At 33.7% G+C, this 19,891-nt stretch overlaps 1 protein-coding gene across 4 annotated transcripts in view; it reads right to left on the bottom strand.

The window, feature by feature from the left end:
* Nucleotides 1-1,556: 1,556 nt before the first annotated feature.
* PHIP (PHIP subunit of CUL4-Ring ligase complex) overlaps nt 1,557-19,891 on the bottom strand; it is a 135,000-nt gene continuing 116,665 nt past the window's right edge. For 2 of the 4 annotated variants that reach the window (XM_036082212.2, XM_036082210.2), the window contains exons 36-40: nt 13,679-13,831; nt 12,627-12,790; nt 11,916-12,175; nt 11,217-11,414; nt 1,557-7,066 (exon numbers count right to left, since the gene is read on the bottom strand). In XM_036082212.2, the coding sequence (XP_035938105.1) occupies nt 6,429-7,066; nt 11,217-11,414; nt 11,916-12,175; nt 12,627-12,790; nt 13,679-13,831 (1,413 nt within the window). In that variant the 3' untranslated portion in view covers nt 1,557-6,428. Of the gene's footprint in view, nt 7,067-11,216; nt 11,415-11,915; nt 12,176-12,300; nt 12,522-12,626; nt 12,791-13,678; nt 13,832-19,891 lie in introns of those variants that run through there. The other 2 variants (XM_036082211.2, XM_036082213.2) reach the window with 2 other exon arrangements.

Genomic DNA, 19,891 nt, shown 5'->3' with positions numbered 1-19,891 from the left:
ACATAATCATATGATTATTTGAAATGAATTGGATGTTGCAGATTATCCAATCATTTTTTAAAAAACTTTACAGATGAAGAAAGTGAATTTAAAAGAGATGACTCAACTCTAAGCCTAGTTCATTCCATTACACTGCTGCCACCATGGTGTCTGATTAGGCAGAAAATTATTTCATTGAATCCTTTCTACTGTTCTTTTTCCAAACAAAACCAAAGAGCAATCAACATACAGTAAACGTGTTAAGTGAAAAAGATTACAAATACAAGGTATTTATTGAAAGGGATAGAGGTCTTGTGCTTAGGTTTCTAATCTTACTGTCCTTAAATAATAGGGAAATAGCCTCGAAGACAAAGTTGATGTTATTACAAAAGAGAAACCAGTAAAAAGTGGTTGCTGAAAATGAAATTTTTCTTGACTGGTTCTTCTAAGTATATACTAGGTATTAGTATCAGCTTTAGTTTAGGAAGAGAAAAAAGGTACTCCGGGAATGTTTGTTTTCCTCAACTTAGAAATTTATTTTATACAGTCATTTAAACAAAAACAAAAATTTTTTTAAAGATTTTATTTATTTGACAGAGAGAGACACAGCAAGAGAGGGAACACAAGCAGGGGGAGTGGGAGAGGGAGAAGCAGGCTTCCCGCTGAGCAGGGAGCCCAACCGGGGCTTGATCCCAGAACCCTGGGATCATGACCTGAGCGGAAGGCAGACGCTTAACAACTGAGCCACCCAGGCGCCCCTTAAACAAAATTTCTTAGGGAGAAATGATCATTAACAGCACAAAATCACAAATCATCCCATTTATCTGCTTAATCTGAATTGTCATTTGTTATAGCCCTACGTATTCTTTATACTAAAATTGGGATTCTTAGGAAGTAAAAAATGTATGCCAATCTGAACAAACTTCTAGGAAAACAGCACTCTTTCACAAATCTTATTTTGTATAACTGCTTAACAAGTGAAAATTTTCAACGTTCCATCATTTTTTTTGCAGGAATTTTACTTCACATTTTGAAAAAAATACACAAACTGTTCCTTTGAATTATCTCTTAGAAATACCTGAATGTATTTATCACCCAGTAAAATAACTTGCACTAGTAAATTAGTAAAATTGTTTTATTAAATGTACATATTAAAAGGCAAGTGACTTGGGGTGTCTGGGTGGCTGTCAGTTAAGTGACACACTCTTGGTTTCAGCTCAGGTCATGATCTCAGGGTGGTGAGATCAAGTCCCAAGTTGGGCTCTGCTCACCACAGAGTCTCCTTGAAATTCTCTCTCCCTCTACTCCCTTTTGCTCACTGAGGTGCACATGTGCACACGCTCTCTCTCAAATAAACAAATAAAATCTTAAAAAAAAAAGGCAAGGGACTTATTTTCAACCTTTGGTTATTTTGGAATTAGGGTACCCACAACTGGTTAGTAACTTTAACATTCTGCTAAATAGGGCATTTACGTAATAGCTCTTTTGGTACAGTGCCTGTTGAAATGATGCACTTAGTGCTAGTGTTACCTCCACCCTCCCCCCAAAAAGCAAATAAATCAGGAGGCTCTACAAAATAGCTTAGAAAAACAAGTTTTCTATTTATTTAAAAATAAGTTTGTAGTTACTACATTGCAGGGACAGGAATTCTTACACATACATTCTAGTTTGTATAAAAGGATTCAAAGAATTATGCATCAAAACTAACATAGAAAGTGTCCACATAACAGTAAAGAAAGGTCCAATCAATATGTACAAAAAGAAAGGGCACTGCTATTCTGGTGTGAGACTGCCATTTATAACATGATACTCCAGGTTTCTGGAAGGAAAAAAACAAAAACCTTAATAAAGCTAAATAATTTGTCTTTAAACTCTGTGTTACTTATTACATACAACAGATTTGCTTGTGTTTAACATTGTTTTCTGTACAAAATAAGTATAATTTTAATTTGAAAATGTGTCAGTTTCAACTTTAACCCTCTAGGTCAGTTACTTTTAAAAAATTGAGCTACATTCTACACGTCTAAATATCGTGTGACAGGATTTAACAGTTTTCTAAAGGATCTTTAATAAAGACCTCATCTTCTTGCAGTTTTAATATGGTCCAAAAATGTAACTTTGTATTTTGCCTCCATTTATAGTTTACCATTGTGATTAATCAACACACACAATCTTAAAAGTAATGAGCATGTGTGTGCCTCTCTGCATCATATCGTGTGTACTATATATCATCTCAAACCTATTCTCTTAGCTCCTTAAATGTAGAAACTCATAGCCACCCACTATTATGTATTTGGTTTTGTGCCATATAAAGGTTAATTTCCTGATGATTTTATCTGCATTAAAAAAGTATTTCAACACAGAGCTATCAAAACTAAAAATAATATATATTTATAGCTCATAATATTTTCTAATTGTTTTACTGCAGTGTGTACAAGATTTATCTCTGGAGCGTCAAAAGTGGTACTTACAGTCTTCTGACTCAATTTGACCTCTTCTTGGTTACTGTACATAGTACAAAATATCATCTGTAGTGCTTAGCTCAGTATAATTAAGAACATAAGTAGTTTCTTAGTAAACTTAGTTCAAATCACTTGGAAATTTGGGGAACTGAGGGGAAGTGCAAGGAGGAAAGTAAGGAAAAGGTGTATTTTTCTAATTTTAATAGGAAAATAAATTCTCACCTAAATATAACTAAACCACATCACAACCTGTTATGTAAAAAATACTTTCTTAAATACTTTTTTAGTATGGGGACAATTCACAGAACATAAAATTAATTCCCCTTTTATGACTTTTAAAATCATGTATTTCCTGCATATAAGGAGAATGCTTATAGCCCTTTAAACACTCAAGTATCTTGGTCCTTTCAACCTACTTAAAAATAAATTTCAGGTGAACAAAAACATTCAGAATAACAATTTGTTTTCATTAGATAGAAAAAAATCAAAATTGCGTCCAATTGACATATGAGAGATACATAGGTATGTATGGATAAAATGGAATGCTAGAATTAAATACTATTAACTAGAGGAACTAATTTGTAAGTCAGATTTTTAAAACATGTAAATGTGAATATCACATAAGCAAAAATGTTACTTGAATACATTTGTTAAAATGTCTGATTAATATACTACACTGCAGATAAGGGGCAGTTCTAGATGTTAACACAACTGCTGCATGAGGATCTTTTTGCAGACCAGTCTATCTTATGCAATTCACTTCCAAGTGATACTAAATCCAGCTAAACTCATATCTCAGATGTGACATGATCAAGCTCACCATTATTCTATACAGTTATTCTAATTAAAGGAGGAAGATACTTTCATAACAATGTTAACAAATAGTCTTCAAATTTGTGGTGAAGCTCTGCCAATAATAAAAACAATGGAAACAAGACCAACATTCTTTAGTACATAAATTTATGCAGAAAACAGTCTAATGACGTAATAGCAGATTGCAAAGGATAAAATTTTAAGAAGGTATATATCTATTGCCCAGAGTTGTGAGGCTGTAATTAAACTGAATGTTTAAACTGCTCATTTGCAACATTTTATAACTTTATAAGATTTGATTGGGACTGGAGACTGTTGGGGTGGAGAGAATATTAGGGTTAGGGACTTAAAAATATATAAATTGATTTATATTTTCCATGTATTCTGAAACTTTCAATAAACTTGAGGTTTCTATTGCTCACCTAAGAAAACTGCCAACATTTCCTTTTGGCCTACAAAGAGTACATACATGGTGTCACTGTCTCAAAGAGGATATTTTTCCAGTAGTTTTGATATTTGGTCAAACAGAACAAAAATATGATGATGACTTAAATTTCTCAATTCAACTTTTACAATGTATAGAAGCTAAATTATAAAAATATAAAATCTAAATATATCTGGTATTACAAGTACGTTTTTAAGTGTTTCAATTACAAAGAATCTGAATCCAAGCCATTTGTGCGTTACTAAGAAACCAGTGTCTAATGATGTCCAAATAAGGTCATAAATATACAGTGTCTTTAGAACAGGAACAGTACATTTACTTGTTGCAGGTAAGATGGTAAATATTCATTTCTTTGCTCAAGAGTTAGAACCAATCCATACATCATACTAGAGGTATATTCCACTCTAAGACTGTGTACGCTCTTCCTTTTTCTGTACACACCTTAAAACTATACACGTAATTTTTACAAAAATGGATTTATAGTCTTATTATTTTTTTCCAACACAATGCAGATAACATCAGGAAATTACATGTTTCAAATAGATTGCCTTCAAAAGCAACACATTACTTTAATGACTTAAATCTCAAACATACACATTATTCTCAATAATGGCGTAACTGAAAGACTCACTTTACTATACAACCAAGCCATCCATTTCTGCATTATGAAGAGTTTAACTACTGAATTTTAATTATATAGTTAAATATATTTGTTAGAAAAAAATAAATATACAAAAACCTGAAAAATTTGAAATTATTTCTCAACTGCAAAATCACAGCAATCCAGTTAAGATCTGGAAAATGGTTTACTTAATTTCACAGGAGGATTTCTGTACAAATTTAGTTACAAATGATCTAAAAAGCCCAAATGCATCACTTTCCATTGTTCTTCAATACAATTAAATGACGGCTAACATTTATCCCTATCAGAAACAAGTAAAGAAATAATTATGTAATGTATTTTGCCAAGGTTCAATTAAAGACTTTATTTTTCTACATCAGGGTCATGCTGATACATATTTTCCCATCCTCAGTTTTTAAAAATGTAGTATCTGAAAATTTTGGTTACATTTTTGTACCATACCAGTCCTCAGAAAATACTACATTCTTTAAACTTTTTAAAAAATGGACAATAATTTTTAAACAATAGAAATGGTATTTATGTTGGTTTTTAAGGTATAAAATAACTAACTGTACCATAAACAAATAAATAACTGCTTTCCTTTTCCATAGCAGTACATATAGCAATACATTCTCCTAAGTCATATAGTTATCATTTACAATAGACAACTTAATTTTACTAATGATGCAAAAAATAATAGAATACAAGGCACAATCATTAAATGGAATTTTTCTTTAGGGTGTATACTGACATACCAGCGTGATAAGGATACCATAAAAAGTGCAGAAAAAACACAATGTGCAATGAGACCACTGTATAAAACATGATTGCATAAAAAGTGATTTGGCCTATTTTAACCTTTAATAATTGAAAATAACCAATCTTCCCCTTAAAATTAAACTATAAAGTATGACATTTTAAAATTATTTTTATTCTACCACTATCTAAAAAATCCTGAAAAAAGAATTTATACCTGGGTAATAGTATATAAGTATGTGTTTGTATATATATTTAATTATACCCATTTATCAATATATACACATACACACACAGACACATTTCTTTGTAAGTCATTTTAGCCTATTAGATATGTCTAAAGTTTAGAAACGACATCAATCCAGATCAACAAGTAAACATCAAATCCCATACCTTTTTCCTGTATTTTCCTTGAATCCTTTAACCACTTAAACATTTTCTCTAAAACATCTCTGTCAAAGGACCCACCAGTGCATTATTTTCTACTATTAAGTACCAAAAAAAGATACATCTCAGCATAACTCTTTTTAATAACGTGCTCTTTAGAATAATATATAGCCTTTCCAATATTGAAAAGTGTATGCTGTCCTGACAGTCAAAAACAGGCTTTCCACTGCACTGATTCTCAGTCTTTGGCACAATAAACAGAGATTGAGTGATTGATATAAGAATCAAGGTCTGAAAAATTAGACAGTCAAATGTTTTCCAATGTGGATATGTTTCCTTTTCATAAGTACATTTTCTCTTACGTTTGGCAGAAATGGAATACAGCAAAAGCCTTGTCTAGATTCTTTGTAGATGAACATTCTATAATTAAAATTAAACTTTTTAGGGTATCAAATGGTGGGAATTTTATATTTATCTTTAGAGGAAACACACTTCTTAATTTACTGCTACTCTGGTAACATCTGTCTTCCTAGGGGCACGACTTCTGTATCCATAGAAATGTACCTGGCTTGGTCAAAAACAATTCATTTTAACATGAAATGCTCTATCACTAGGAATATTATGCTCAAGAGTGTAGCAGAACTGTCTTTTCCAGAAATAAACTGGGAATTCATTATAGGTCCTCAATTTCTTTTGTTTCAAACAGTGAATGAAATGAATGTTGAAATGCATAACCTACCTAAGGGCAATAAATAGCAAACATTTAAAATATATATGTATATATTTATATATATATATATTCATTTAAAGAAGTGAAGTGTCTTGTAAGTTTGTTTGTTTTTTTGCAAATCAAATCATAACATTCCCTAATCCACCATAGCAGCAAGGAAGCAGAAGCCTTAGTTCTACATATTCCTTAACTGTACCTACTTTATGATTTTGAAGGAAAATATTTTGGTACAAGTTACCAACCAATTAAATTAGCTTTTGCTTTTTCAGTCAACTTTCGGACTCGTCCTCTACTAGAAGTTCCGAAAGTCAAAGAGGTGTCTTCGAACAACAGCTGCCTTTGCTCCTCTTCAGAATCCTCCTCATTATAGAAAGCTGTCCTTCGACCTTGGTTTCTAGTTCTCATGTGGGGCTCAGAGCCTTTAAGTTCCTCAAACTCTTCTTCCTCATCCATAGGATCATCTGTCTTTCTTCGGTTACTTCTCCTTAGCATTTTAACACTTGTAGGAACTATGAGATCTGAATCTAGTTTTTGTGTCTTCATCTTCCTTTTCGGTTTTCTGCCTCCACGACTTTTCTTCTGTAACAAATCCTCCTTTACAGTATTAGTTTCAGAAAGAAAACTGCATGTTGAAGAAGGAACTACTTCATCTCTGATTGAATGCACATTATTTTGCTCTGAATTTTCTGGCTTTGCATACTGTAGCTTTTTGGGCTTTCTACCCCTTTTCTTGTGTGTAACTTCACCACTGTTGGTATTAACTTCTACCTTAGGCTTCCTTCCAGGTCCTCTCTTCACAAGTTTGGATGGCTGCCCTCCATGGCCATTTACTTGAATGCTTCCTGGTATGAGAGCATTGTTCTTACAATCTGCTAAAAAGGAACAACAGCACACTTAATATATGGAATTGCTTTTTTTACTTGACCCTCAAACTAGTCATTAAGGACATTGCTATACTTACATAATAACATAATTCTAATTTTTGTTTTTACTAAAATGAGAAGAACCACCACCAAAGGCTGAGAGTTTAATGATCTTATTTTCTACTTGAAACTCACAGAGGAGGAAAGATCCTCAATGAAATCATTAATGACCTCACATGAGGGAAATGAAACTCAGAACAAATAAATAACCTGTTAATACTATAAATTATGATCGAGCTGGGGATCAGCCAAGACTTCTTATTCCACTATTACCTTTACTACATGCTCTAATATAAAAGCATTGTTTCCATTACACAAAATGACCCTGTATACTTGTATGGAGCTTAGCAACCACAAAGAACTTTGTTTACCTCATTAAAAAGTCTCCTGTATTCCTACCTTTAAGCAGCTCAATTATGGAAAATGATCTTAGTATAAAATCCATGACATTTCAACTTGGTAATCTGAATACATAAGCATATCATCCTTTCTACTTACCTCTAATCACTTTTTCCTACTAGGGATGGAATAAAAAGGGACTATCAAGACTGGAATGATTCTCACTCTTATTTGATCCCTTTTTGGATGTGATCATCATACCCTCTTCTAGTATCACAGAAGAGTTTACAGTCTAAATATTTCCTTATGTCCCTTAGAAGTAAAAGGGACCTCCTCTTGTAGTAATCCTACCACATAAGAAGTTTCAGAGTACATCTACTGGAATAATTTACATCAATTATTCTCCAGAAAAACTACCATGCCTTTGGTATTCTTCATCTGTCCTAACTATAAGAGTAGAAATAAGTTACTCTTGGTCATGAACTATGTTCTCAGAATTGTTTAAAAAGGATGAAATAAACAACAGCAGTTTTCTTCACTCACAGGCTCTTTGAAATAGTCCTATATCCTTATGTAATTGAATGGCAAACAACTGATTTATTATCATAAGTAGTACTAACTCCATGTATCAGTCAAATCTATTATGTATGCCACCATTATAACTGTAACAAATTCCATGATAAAGGTTATTATGCTTTGTAAAAAAAATATCAGAAAATTAATCTAGAGATCAAATTCTAAATCCACAGGATCTAGAGATCATGATGAACTGCCCTTCTGTGTTAAAAAAATGCTATTACCCCATCAGATGAAGGAAAAAGGTGATAAACATGTATTACCATTAACTTTTTCCTTCAAAGTTCTGAGATTTTTCTGTTTGGTTGTAATGGGTGATCTGCAATGCAATATTCTAGAGGAAATCCATAAAGAGATGAAAACTGCTTTTAAAGTGAATGCTTCTTCATAATGTTCATAATGGAATTCTTTTGGTCATAGGTTTGAATTATACTTCATAAGTATCACAGAAAAAAATCAAGGTCACAAGAGGTCAGAGCCAGAGGCAGAAGGAAAAGGCAAAACCCTCATTTCCTGACCCCCAGAGTACAAATAATTTTCTTTAGTGGTGTTCTGGCATAATGAAGGAAAGGGGAACAGGGAGAAACGTAGAGAGAGAGAGAGAGTGTGTGTGTAATTATTTTTTCTAACACACAATTACACTTAACCTGTTTAAGGATTCTATACATCTTGTTTTACATTAAGACTACTGACAAGGAATCTAAAGATCCAGTCCATGTACCCACTATAGAAATTCTATAGTGTGACTTCAAGGACTCATGAACTTCTTGAAATGGTCCAAATTTTCTGTGAATACCCCTATACGCATTTCCTGGGGGAAAGAACTACAGGTTTCATCAACATTACAAAGCAATACATAAACTAAAAAGGTTAAGAACTAATGCAGCTCTCTTTATGTGGATCTGTGTTCAGTAAGGTAGTTACTAACCATGTGGCTACTGAGCACTCAAAACACAGCTATGCAATTAAGGAACTGAATTTTTAATTAAATTTAAATGTGAATACTGAAACACTGTACATTTTGAAATACTGATTTCATGTTGAAATATTTTGGACATAATGGAGTAAATAATTAAAATTGGTAATTTCACCTGTTGTTATTGCATGTAGTAGCTACTAGAAAACTTAAACCGTGTATATGTCATGGTTTATACTTCCACTGGACAGCACTGCCTCTTGATTCTAATAGTTAATCCAGGGGTCAGTATTTATGTAGTAAGTCATTATTAATGACTTACTAGCTTATTGTATTTCTATACTGTACTGGTAACTCTTGTATATTTGTGATACTCAAAACTTTTATCTCCCTATCATAATGCTAGAACCAATTCACTATATACATTTGATTTTTGTAGGGTTCAAAGTGACAGAGGCAAGGCCAATATACTATACAAAACTTTTAATTCAGTTCAGAAAGGAAGCAAATATAAAAATATAAAACACTCATATATACAAAGTCATTTGCTTCTTTATTCAGTACATGTGTTGCCCAAGTGAGCACATTTGCTTCTTTATTCAAACACTTACTGTCCATTATATACTAAGTATAGGTGATTAGAAAAAGTAATTAAACAGGAGTTCAGATTCTACTGGATACAGACACATGTAAAGAATACTCTACCACAAAAAGCAATGAACAGGGTGTTCTGGGAACATAAAAGATGAAGTGCTTGATTCGGTCTAAAGAACCCAAGAAGCAGCTTCCTAGAGTAGATGCTATTTCAAAGTGAGACTTGAAAGGTTCATGAAACCATTAAATTGGGAGGAAAAAAAGACATTCCAAATAAGGAAGAAAAGGGCAATGAAAATTCAGGGACTTCCAAGTTGTAGGATAGCTGGCACATAAAAAGGAGAAAGTAAAGAAAGCTGGAATGTTAGGCAACAGCCAAGTAATGAAGAGTCTTATATAATAGGCAAAAACATTAAAACTGATTCCACATGATTTGAAAGCAGGGAAGGATTTGAAGTGTGTGTGTGGGCATGCACACAAGATGTGCTGGAGATAAATAAATGATGAGAAAGATCAATTTTGCACAATGTGGAAGATGGACTGGGTAAGGAAGAGCCAAGAACGGAAACAGTGAGACCAGTTAGGAAACTAGGACAATAGTCCAGGTGAGAAATTATGTAGGCCTGAATTAAGAACACAGAAGTGAGAGAAGGAATGGATTTCAGAGATATTAAGGAAGCAGAAATAACAAGAACTAATGACTATGAAGTAGATCTGGAAGAGAAGGCCAGATGATTCCCTCATTTTAAGTTTATGCAGGGGGGTAGATCCCAACGCCATTCATCAAAAAGAGAATGTATCAGTAGAAAAATTAAATTTTGAGAGGTTGCTGAGAATGTTCACGAGGAAATTGTTTAAGCGTACTTCAGAAGTCATGATACAAAATGCTTATTTTTGAGCTGCTTACTGCCAACAAGCCATAATTCTTTTAACATGTCACAGGATGTACTATATCAGTTACTTTCTCCATTTTTCAAACAAAGTCTTTATAATGAAAATCTGCAGATGCAAGAATCTGCAAGGTTAACTCTAAAGGGTTAAAAGTTGTATGACAGAATAGAGGTTGGGCTGTTGTCTACCCTGATGAGTTTCTATTTAGTGAAGGGCAGCGTGCTGAATTTTGTGATGTAAGAACTTAATTTTTCTAGAAAAGTAAAGACTGCTACACTGGGTTAATTAAATCCAATTTAATTTAAACTTCTTGAATACACTTTTTTTTTTTTTAAGATTTTATTTATTTGAAAGCGAGAGCCTGAGAGAGAGATCACAAGCAGGGGGAGAAGGGGTAGAGGGAGAAGCAGGAAGCCCGATCCGAGCCAAAGGCAAAGACTGAGCCACCCAGGCGCCCCTGAATACACTTTTTAAGGTGTTGTAATAATGAAGTCAGAACTATTTAATTTACATCACTAAAAGCCTTTGATTCTAGAATTTGTTTTTATTTCCATATAGCAATTTTTATGGCTTTTAATTTAAAGTTTAATGACAATATAGTTTGCTTTGGGCACAAAGCTGCAAATCAAGAGATGTCTCACTGAATGTATCAACTAGTACAGAACGTGTGACTTTTAAATGGGCAATCTAATAAAAAGTGGATATAAATGCTACCTCTGACAAAAAGCATCATTTTTAAGAAATACCTACTATGTATCTTGGAAGATACAAATAACACCTTACCTTGCTCAATGATAGGTGATGACTTTGTAAGAGTGGATGTTTTTGAGAGTACAGATGATTTCACTTTACGTTTGACTGGCTTTTCCTTTTCTATGTTTTCTTTCGCAGAATTATTCCTAGTGCCATGACTGATACTGGATTGACCAGGGCTTGAAAGAGTATTCAAGGTTTTGGAATGTTTCACAGAATTCTCTAGAACTAAAACACACACAAACACACACACACAGGATTAAAAACTAAGATTTAACCTAAAAACAAGCAAGGAGGTTGGGATTATTTCTAACCTGAATTGCTGGAATTAGCCAAAAGGATAAAACCTAGGAGTTGCTTAATGCTTCCTTAGGAAATTTACTTTCAAACAGAAAAAGGAATACACAAATATGCTCTTAACAGTTTAGACCTTTTTGACGCTGTCCAGTCACTTCAAGATTATGCCTTGGCAAATTGTTACCAAGTCTGGGTACCAGGATTTAAGTTCAGGCAGTCTGGATCAGAGTTGCCATTTTTAAGCATTACTGTACACTGACATTCCTAAACCTCAATTTTTTCTTATTAAAAACAAAAACAAACAATAAAGAGAGGAAAACTAACACTGTCTGCTGGAATTTACTAAAACCCAGTATATCTCATTTGGCAAAATAAAAGCTTAAATTTAAAAATTACATATACTTCAATTTAGAAACTGTAACTGATTCTTACTTGTCTTCCCTGGCATTGCAGATGTATTAGCTTTTGAAATTAAAGTCTTTGCTGCTGAAGAAGTAGATGGTTGCTCAGTGGTAACTGGATCTATAACCACTCGATTGCTTCTGGTTCGAACTACAGAACTGGATTCTGTTTTACCATTTATCTGAGTGGCATTATGCCGTGGTGGTATTGTTCGTGTAGGTGTAGAGAATGGAGAGGTAGAGATATCGGACTTTAGCTGGGGTTTTAATGTCCTTTTTTTCCTTTCAGGGCTGTAAATAAAATAATATCATTAGTCATTCTTATAGCTTCATGTAGATGAATAAAATAGTTTTATACTGTTGGATTCAATATTTGTACTATTATGAAATATGTTAAAATATGAGATTTGTAGTGGATTTCATATGGTTGTGAGCCTTTGAAAGTGAATATTTAGTGAAGGACTGCCATAAATGCTACAGTTATATGACAGAAAGCATGATGCCATCACTATCCTAAAAATGCTGTTTTACTGTATAGATTTAGCAGTTTGAATTTAAGCACTTACACTAGTATAGCTTTAGTTAAAAGATTAAAAATCCTCCACATCTTAGGAACTTGCATGTCAAATATATCATTCTGCAATATAGGGAATAGTAAAGGAAGTATTAAAAAACACCGAGTTCTATCATTTAGATGACAAAGTTATAGATCAGCTGATGCTTTTTAAAATAAATCAAATACCTCGATGCAGCACTACTGGAAACAGAGCTGCTTCTGTTTCTTTTCTTCCTCCTTTTGGTTATTGTATTTCTTTTATGAAAACGAAGAGCAGATTTATAATCTGATAAAACTGAACTAATATGTTCTTCAAAGAAAGCAGACAGGCGCAAACTCATGCTGTAAATCTGTGATAAGAAAAAAAGTGTTTAAACATTTCTCAAAGGAAAACGTCTGTTCAGTAAATATTAACATGTAACTTATTTTTCTAGCAAAAAGTTTTAACAGTTTAAACATTACCTTTTCCCAATCTCTTTGGATGAAGAGCAAAACTAAAGCACTTTTACAATTAAATTATTTTTATATTTAGATTAGAAATATTCCAAGGTTTCAGATTCTTTTCTTTTTTTAAACATTTTAAGTAATCTCTACACCCAACAAAGACCTCAAACTTACAACCCCGAGATCAAGAGCTGCATGCTCTACCAACTAAACCAACCAGGCACCCCGCAAGATTTCAGATTCTTAGAGAAAAGCCTTAATATCAATTCCGATGGCTCATGTAGACAAAATTCCTGTGAACTCTATCACACTGAAACTATCCCTGAGGTTCTGAACCTGTTTTCCATTGCTACTTAGAATTAGCACCTATTCTTTTTCATTTCATTTCCATGTATCACCCCTTTGTGATGTCTTGTCTGCCCAAAGAGAGGTAAATGATATTTATAACTTTACTCATTTTTGTAATTCATTCACAAAAATGCCTTTTGCAAAAATGCAAAAAACAGCTGGAAAAGTTAAGCCCACATAACCCTAATATATACCAGGACAATATGTATGTGATATGTGTTCAAGAAAACCATTCCTAAACATTAGTGACATCACTGTTATTTTATAGAAGGAAAGAAATAGAAAGATGTGAATTCTTTTTTCCACTAGGATACCATTAAGAACATAATAGAAAGTCTAAATTTTTATTAAATTTTGCTCTAAATTTTAATTAAAGCAACATTTAGTTACTTAACCTTTTCTACTGATTTCATTTAAACATAAATAAAAACAATTTAATTATATACCCTTGATCTTTTGCTCGGTGTATAGGCTTTTGAATTGCTAAAAATAAGTCTGACATCTTTACATAATTCCATTGGTGACTCATAATTCCCAGCCTCTAAAGTTTCTCTAACAGTAGCAAAATCCATTGGAGTGTCAATGATGTCTCTGTAGTCCTAAGAGAAGAAAAAAAGGTGGTATTATTAACATCACTACCACAAAGTGTTACTACTCAGCACAGGGATTCACATACAATTTCTGTGATGATGAGTACAAGTCCTAGAACTTTTAATAATCCCTTATTTTCCTCAAGGCTCCTTTTCTCTAATAATTTTTTTTTCATGCCCTCTCCCTATTTTATCATTAACGGTGCTATTTTCTTACATTATATATTTGTCTATCTGGCATCCATTCATCATAGGGCTAATTACATTAATTATATTTTCTTATTTTCTGTATTCCTGATGCTCTGATATTTTGGGTTCTTTACAGACCTGAGGAGAGACTGACCCTCCCAGGGCCAACCAATTCTTACTTCTTACAGACAGCAAAAAGCCGCAATGAGAATACATCTTTCATATGTAAACCAACCATCTCCTTATCTAATTCCAACACACCAAGCCAGTATTTCCTCTGCCTTGAATTGTCCCAAAACTACTAGAGACCACCCCTATGCCCCCAAAGCCCACTGGAATTACTCAAACTAGCCAGTCCTGAAGTGTTTACCCTGCTCTGTCTTGCCTTTCTCATTGAAACCCCAATAAAGGCTCTGGCTTAAGCATTCAATGACAACATCTCTGGGACTTGTCAGCACAGTAAATTTCCTTTTAAGCCCCATACTCATTTCCTCCTGTGGCAGTGCTGACTATACCATATAACACCGTATATAACATGTACATTCTTAGAACAAATGGGTATTGCATTTTGTCAAATGCATTAATTGATATGATCATGTAATTTCTCTTAATATAAGTTACACTGACAGATTTTTGAATACTGAATGAGCCTTACAACCCTGGATAAAAACCCCGTTGGTCATGGTATAAAATCATTTTTATATATTGTTGAATTCTATTTGCTGATATTTTATTAAGAATATTTGCATTTTCTTCTTTTGTACTTTTTTGGCCCAGTTTTAATATCAGGATAATACTGGTTTCATAGAATGAATGGAAAAGTAGTCTCTTCTGTATCTTGTGGAAGAGACTATGTAGAATTTGTGTTAATTCTTTAAACATTTGGTAGAATTAACCAGTGAAGACATCTGGACTTAAGAGATTTCTTTTTTGAAAGGTTTTAATTACAAATTAAATTTCCTTACTGGTTATAAGGCTATTCAAATGATCTCACACTGGGTGAGTTGTGGTAGTTTGTACTTTCAGAACTGGTCCATTTCATCTAAGACATCAAATCTGTATGTGTAGAGTTGCCTACAGTATTCCTTTATTATCCTTTTGATATCTACAGGGTCTGTAATGATCCTCTATTGCATTCCTGGTATTACCAATTTGTATCTTTTTTCTTTTTAGCTTTCTAAATCCTAACAGAGGTTTATCACTTTCATAGATCTTTTCCAAGAACCAGCTTTTGGTTTTATGGATTTTCTCTATTGTTTTTGTTTTCAGTTTCATTCATTTCTGCTTTTTATATTTCCTGTCTTCTGCTCACTGTAAGTTAATTTTGTTTTTATTTTTCTAGGTTGTTTTTTTTTTAAAGATTTTATTTATTTATTTGACAGAAAGCGAGAGCAGGAGCAAAAGCAGGGGGAGTGGGAGAGGGAGAAGCAGGCTTCCCGCAGAGCAGGGAGCCCCATGTGGGGCTCGATCCCAGGACCCTGGGATCATGACCCAAGCCGAAGGCAGATGCTTAATGACTGAGCCACCCAGGTGCCCCTATTTTTCTAGGTTCTTGAGGAGAGAGCATGGGTTACTGATTTGAGACTTTCTCTCTTCTGATGTACCATTTAGTGCCATAAATTTCCCTGCATTGTTTTAGCCTCATCCTACAAATTTTGAAATGTTGTATTTTTATTTCAATGTGTTTTATTTCCCGTAAGACTTTGCTATCAAAGATTATTCAGAAGCATATTTATTTAGTTATCAATCAAGTGATTAGAGATTTTCCTGTTACTTTTATTTCTGGTTTGATTCCATTGTGGCTGGAAAACACACTGTATGGTTTCAATTACATTTGTCATTTTATTGTTTTCTGTCTGTTCTGTTGTTTTTTTAATTTTTTTCCCCAATCTTCCTGTGGGTTACTTGAACAGATTCCATTTGATTCATGCATTGTGTTTATGACTGTAACTAACTCTGCTATAATTTTTTAAGTGGTTGCTCAGGTGTTTATAATATATACAAAATTATCAAAATATACTGGTGTCACACAAAAAATGAAATTCAAAATGGACTGAACACCTAAATGTGAGACCTGAAACCATAAAAATCCTAGAAGAGAACACAGGCCTGTAATCTCTGCTACCAGCCATAACAGCATTTTTCTAGATATGTCTTCTGAGGTAAGGGAAACAAAAGCAAAAATAAACTATTGGGACTACATCAAAATAAAAAGCTTCTGCCCAGCGAAGGAAACAATCAACAAAACTAAAGGCAACCCATGGAATGGGAGAAGGTATTTGCAAATGACATCCAATAAAGGGTGAGTATCCAAAATATATAAAGAACTTATAAAACTCAGCATCCTCAAAACAAATAATCTGATTAAATATGGGAAGAAGACATGAGCAGACATTTCTCTAAAGACATAAAGATGGCCAAGAGACACATGAAAAGATGTTCATCATCACTTACCATCAGGGAAATGCAAATCAAAACATTATTATAATGAGGTATCACCTCACACTTGTCAGAATGGCAACGACGCAAGAAACAATAGGCGTTGGGGAAGATGTGGAGAAAAAGGGACACTCATGCATTGTTGGTGGGAAGGCAAACTGGTGCAGACACAGTAGAAAACAGTATGGAGGTTCCTCAAAAAGTTAAAAATAGAACTACCCTATGATCCAACAATCACACTACTGGGTATTTACCCAAAGAATACAAGAACACTAATTCAAAAGGATACATCTACCCATATGTTTACAGCAGCATTATTGATGAATGGATAAAGAGGATGTGGTATATATATACACATATACATACATACACAATGGACTATTACTCATCCAAAAAATTGAAATCTTGCCATCTGCAATGACATGAATGAGCTAGAGAGTATAATGTTAAGCAAAATAAATCAGAGAAGGACAAATACTATAGGATTTCACTTGTGTAGAATTTCAGAAACAAACAAGCAATGGGAAAAAAATAAGAGAAAGAGAGGTTAGGCTGGTGATGGGTATTAAAGAGGGCACGTACTGAATGGCGCACTGGGTGTTATGCACAAACAATGAATCATGGAACACTACATCAAAAACTAATGATGTAATGTATGGTGATTAACATAACAAAAAAATTTAAAAAAAGTTAAAAAAAAGAAAGAGACAAAGTAAGAAAGGCACTTTTATTTATAGAGAACTAATGGTTACAAGAAGGGATTAAGGAGTGCACTTGTCATGATGAGCACAGGGTGATGTATGGAAGTGTTGAATCACTACAATGCACCTGAAACTAATACCACACTGTATGTTAACTAACTGGAATAAAAATAAAAACTTAAAAAAGATAGAGAAATAGAAAATAACATATCCAAAGAGAAAATTGTGATTTCAGATTTTCCTGTGTAATGAAATCATATAAATGGCCTTAAAAAAAAATATGTATCTGAAACCTTGACTCTTTTTTTTTTAAGATTTTATTTATTTGTCAGAGAGAGAGAGCACAAGCAGGGGGAGTGGCAGGCAGAGGGAGAAGCAGGCTCCCCGCTGAACAAGGAGCCCGATGCGGGACTCAATCCCAGGACTCTGGGATCATGACCTGAGCCAAAGGCAGACGCTTAACCGACTGAGCCGCCCACGTGTCCTCGAAACCTTGACTCTTAAGATAGCTGTGTATGTGTGGGGATGAGGGGGTAAGTTAAAGGAATTATAGAATTGCTTTATGCAATGGTAACATCGTCTGAACAGTGTCCAACCTCTCTAACCTCTTAAGGGTAACTAACCACTTTGACAGAAACTATAATTACTTGGATATTAAATATTATAACATATTGTCTTTACAAACTTTGCAGATTTTAGGGAAATGTTAAATATATTTATGTAAAACACTTCATCTTTCTTGATTTGTATCTTGGGTTTCCATTACTCAGTACAGTTTATGGTAACCACTCAATACACCTCTGAATAAAGGAATGGGATAGATTATTTAGCATGCTAATTTGCATAAAAATTTAATTTTTAAAATCTTGCTTTGTAAGTATTTTATTAAATTCAATTACAAAGGCTGAAGTATGAAAAATATGACTGCTTTATATATTCTGCTAGAGTTAGGTTGATAGTTAACTTATAGTTAATTCTGAAACATAGAAAGTGATAAATCCAGTTTTCACTTCTCAGTGACGGTAATAAAAAACAGTTAACAGTCCTAAGTCTTCACACCTCCCTCCATCAAGGAGTACCGTAAGAAACAAGTGATCAAATTAGAATTTTTTCTTGTTTCTTCTATTTGTCTGCTAATACTTTTGGCTTGTGGAAGGAGAAGCTCTAAATACTGCTCTCATTATTGTGAATACTTAAGAGACTACATTCTTATACACTAGTTATTCTCTAAGAATACTGCATATAGCTCTGGTGCACGAGATACAGAAAATATGGGCTCTTGTTCTCACTTTGTCAACAAATAGCTACGGATCTTGGAGAGCTGCTTAATCTGAGTCTCAGTTCAACATTAGTAAAATGAATCAGCTGTACCAGTATCTAGAGTTGGATATATATAAAGCAACTCATATATATACACATATATACGTATGTACGTATATATATATATATGTATGTATATAGCAGATATTTGTATTCTGGACTTTTTCCTAGAAAGGAAGGGAAAGATGTAAGCTTTAATGTTTAGATTCTAGATGCATAAGTATAACTGTGCAGAGTCATGAACACAGGTCTCTCCCATATTTTTTGTATGGTTGTTTTAACATTTTCCTTTGTCCTCAGAGTTTTAATTTTTCGCTATTATTCCAGGTAAAGATTTTTTTCATATATATCCTGGTCAGGAGTCATGCTCTGTCAAATGTTTATCCACCCTAGAAAATGTATATAGCCATTAACTCCTCAAATATTGCCCCTCTCCCATTCTGTCTACCCTCTCTCACTGAATTTTTTCATCTATCTACCGTATCTCTTAATCTTTCCGAGAGCTTAATTTCAATCATTATACATTTCATTTTCAGAAATTCTATTTAGTTTAAATTTTTAAAAATACCTGCTTCCTCCCCAGCCCCGGTAAGGTCTTTTTTTCCTCATGCTTCTTATCTCTCCATTTATCTCTTAAACCAAAATAACAAATCCAAGTTTAATAGGCAGCATTTCATTTTTCTTTCTTGGTGGTACATTAAGTAAGTCACTGGTGTTTTAGATTTGATGAAGTACAGTATTTCAGAAATAATCTATCATATGTCAAGTTTTGGGGGAGAGGGTGCTAGTATTTCCATTTGTTGTGTTTGTTGTTGTATATATGATGGATCACTCCCTTATACAGTTTGCGGTTTTTTTTTTCATTATTAATTAATCTGTGGTTAGGGACTGGTTTTTTCTCCCTCTGATGAATTTCTACACACTAGGGTAGTGTAAATTTGGGCTCTAAATCCTTGCATAGTGCGAGCTTAGGGAGACTCCTCTCCTGACACCAGAGCACCAGACAGATACTTTTCCTCATGGAGGGAATTATACTATTGTTTTCATTGAGGGTGAAATCTTTCAACAGTCCTGGTGGGATCTCAGTTCCAATTTCCCTCCTCACCTTGGCTTATATGGCTTTTTCTCTCTACATAGTGCTATACTTGTGCCTCTAGAGAATCTAAACATCAAAGCTTTTATCTAGCTTCTTTTCTGTGGAAAAGTCTAGGAACACAAACATCTGCAAGCACTGGATAAACTATAACGTTTTCTAATATACATAGTTAGGTTCACAAGAAACAAAGGGAAATCCACAGGTTCCAAAAACAAAGAGAATTGAAAACCAGAGTACTGTAGCATTAGCTCAGTTCTTCTATGAGTTTTTTGGAGCATAGGGTTCAAATTAGCCCAGTTTATAACGTTGCTGGAATTAAAAACT

Source organism: Halichoerus grypus, chromosome 9 (genome assembly GCF_964656455.1).
Source record: "Halichoerus grypus chromosome 9, mHalGry1.hap1.1, whole genome shotgun sequence".
Lineage (NCBI taxonomy): Eukaryota > Metazoa > Chordata > Mammalia > Carnivora > Phocidae > Halichoerus > Halichoerus grypus.
Note: the sequence above shows the minus strand (reverse complement) of the source record. Positions and strands in the feature narration are given on the sequence as shown.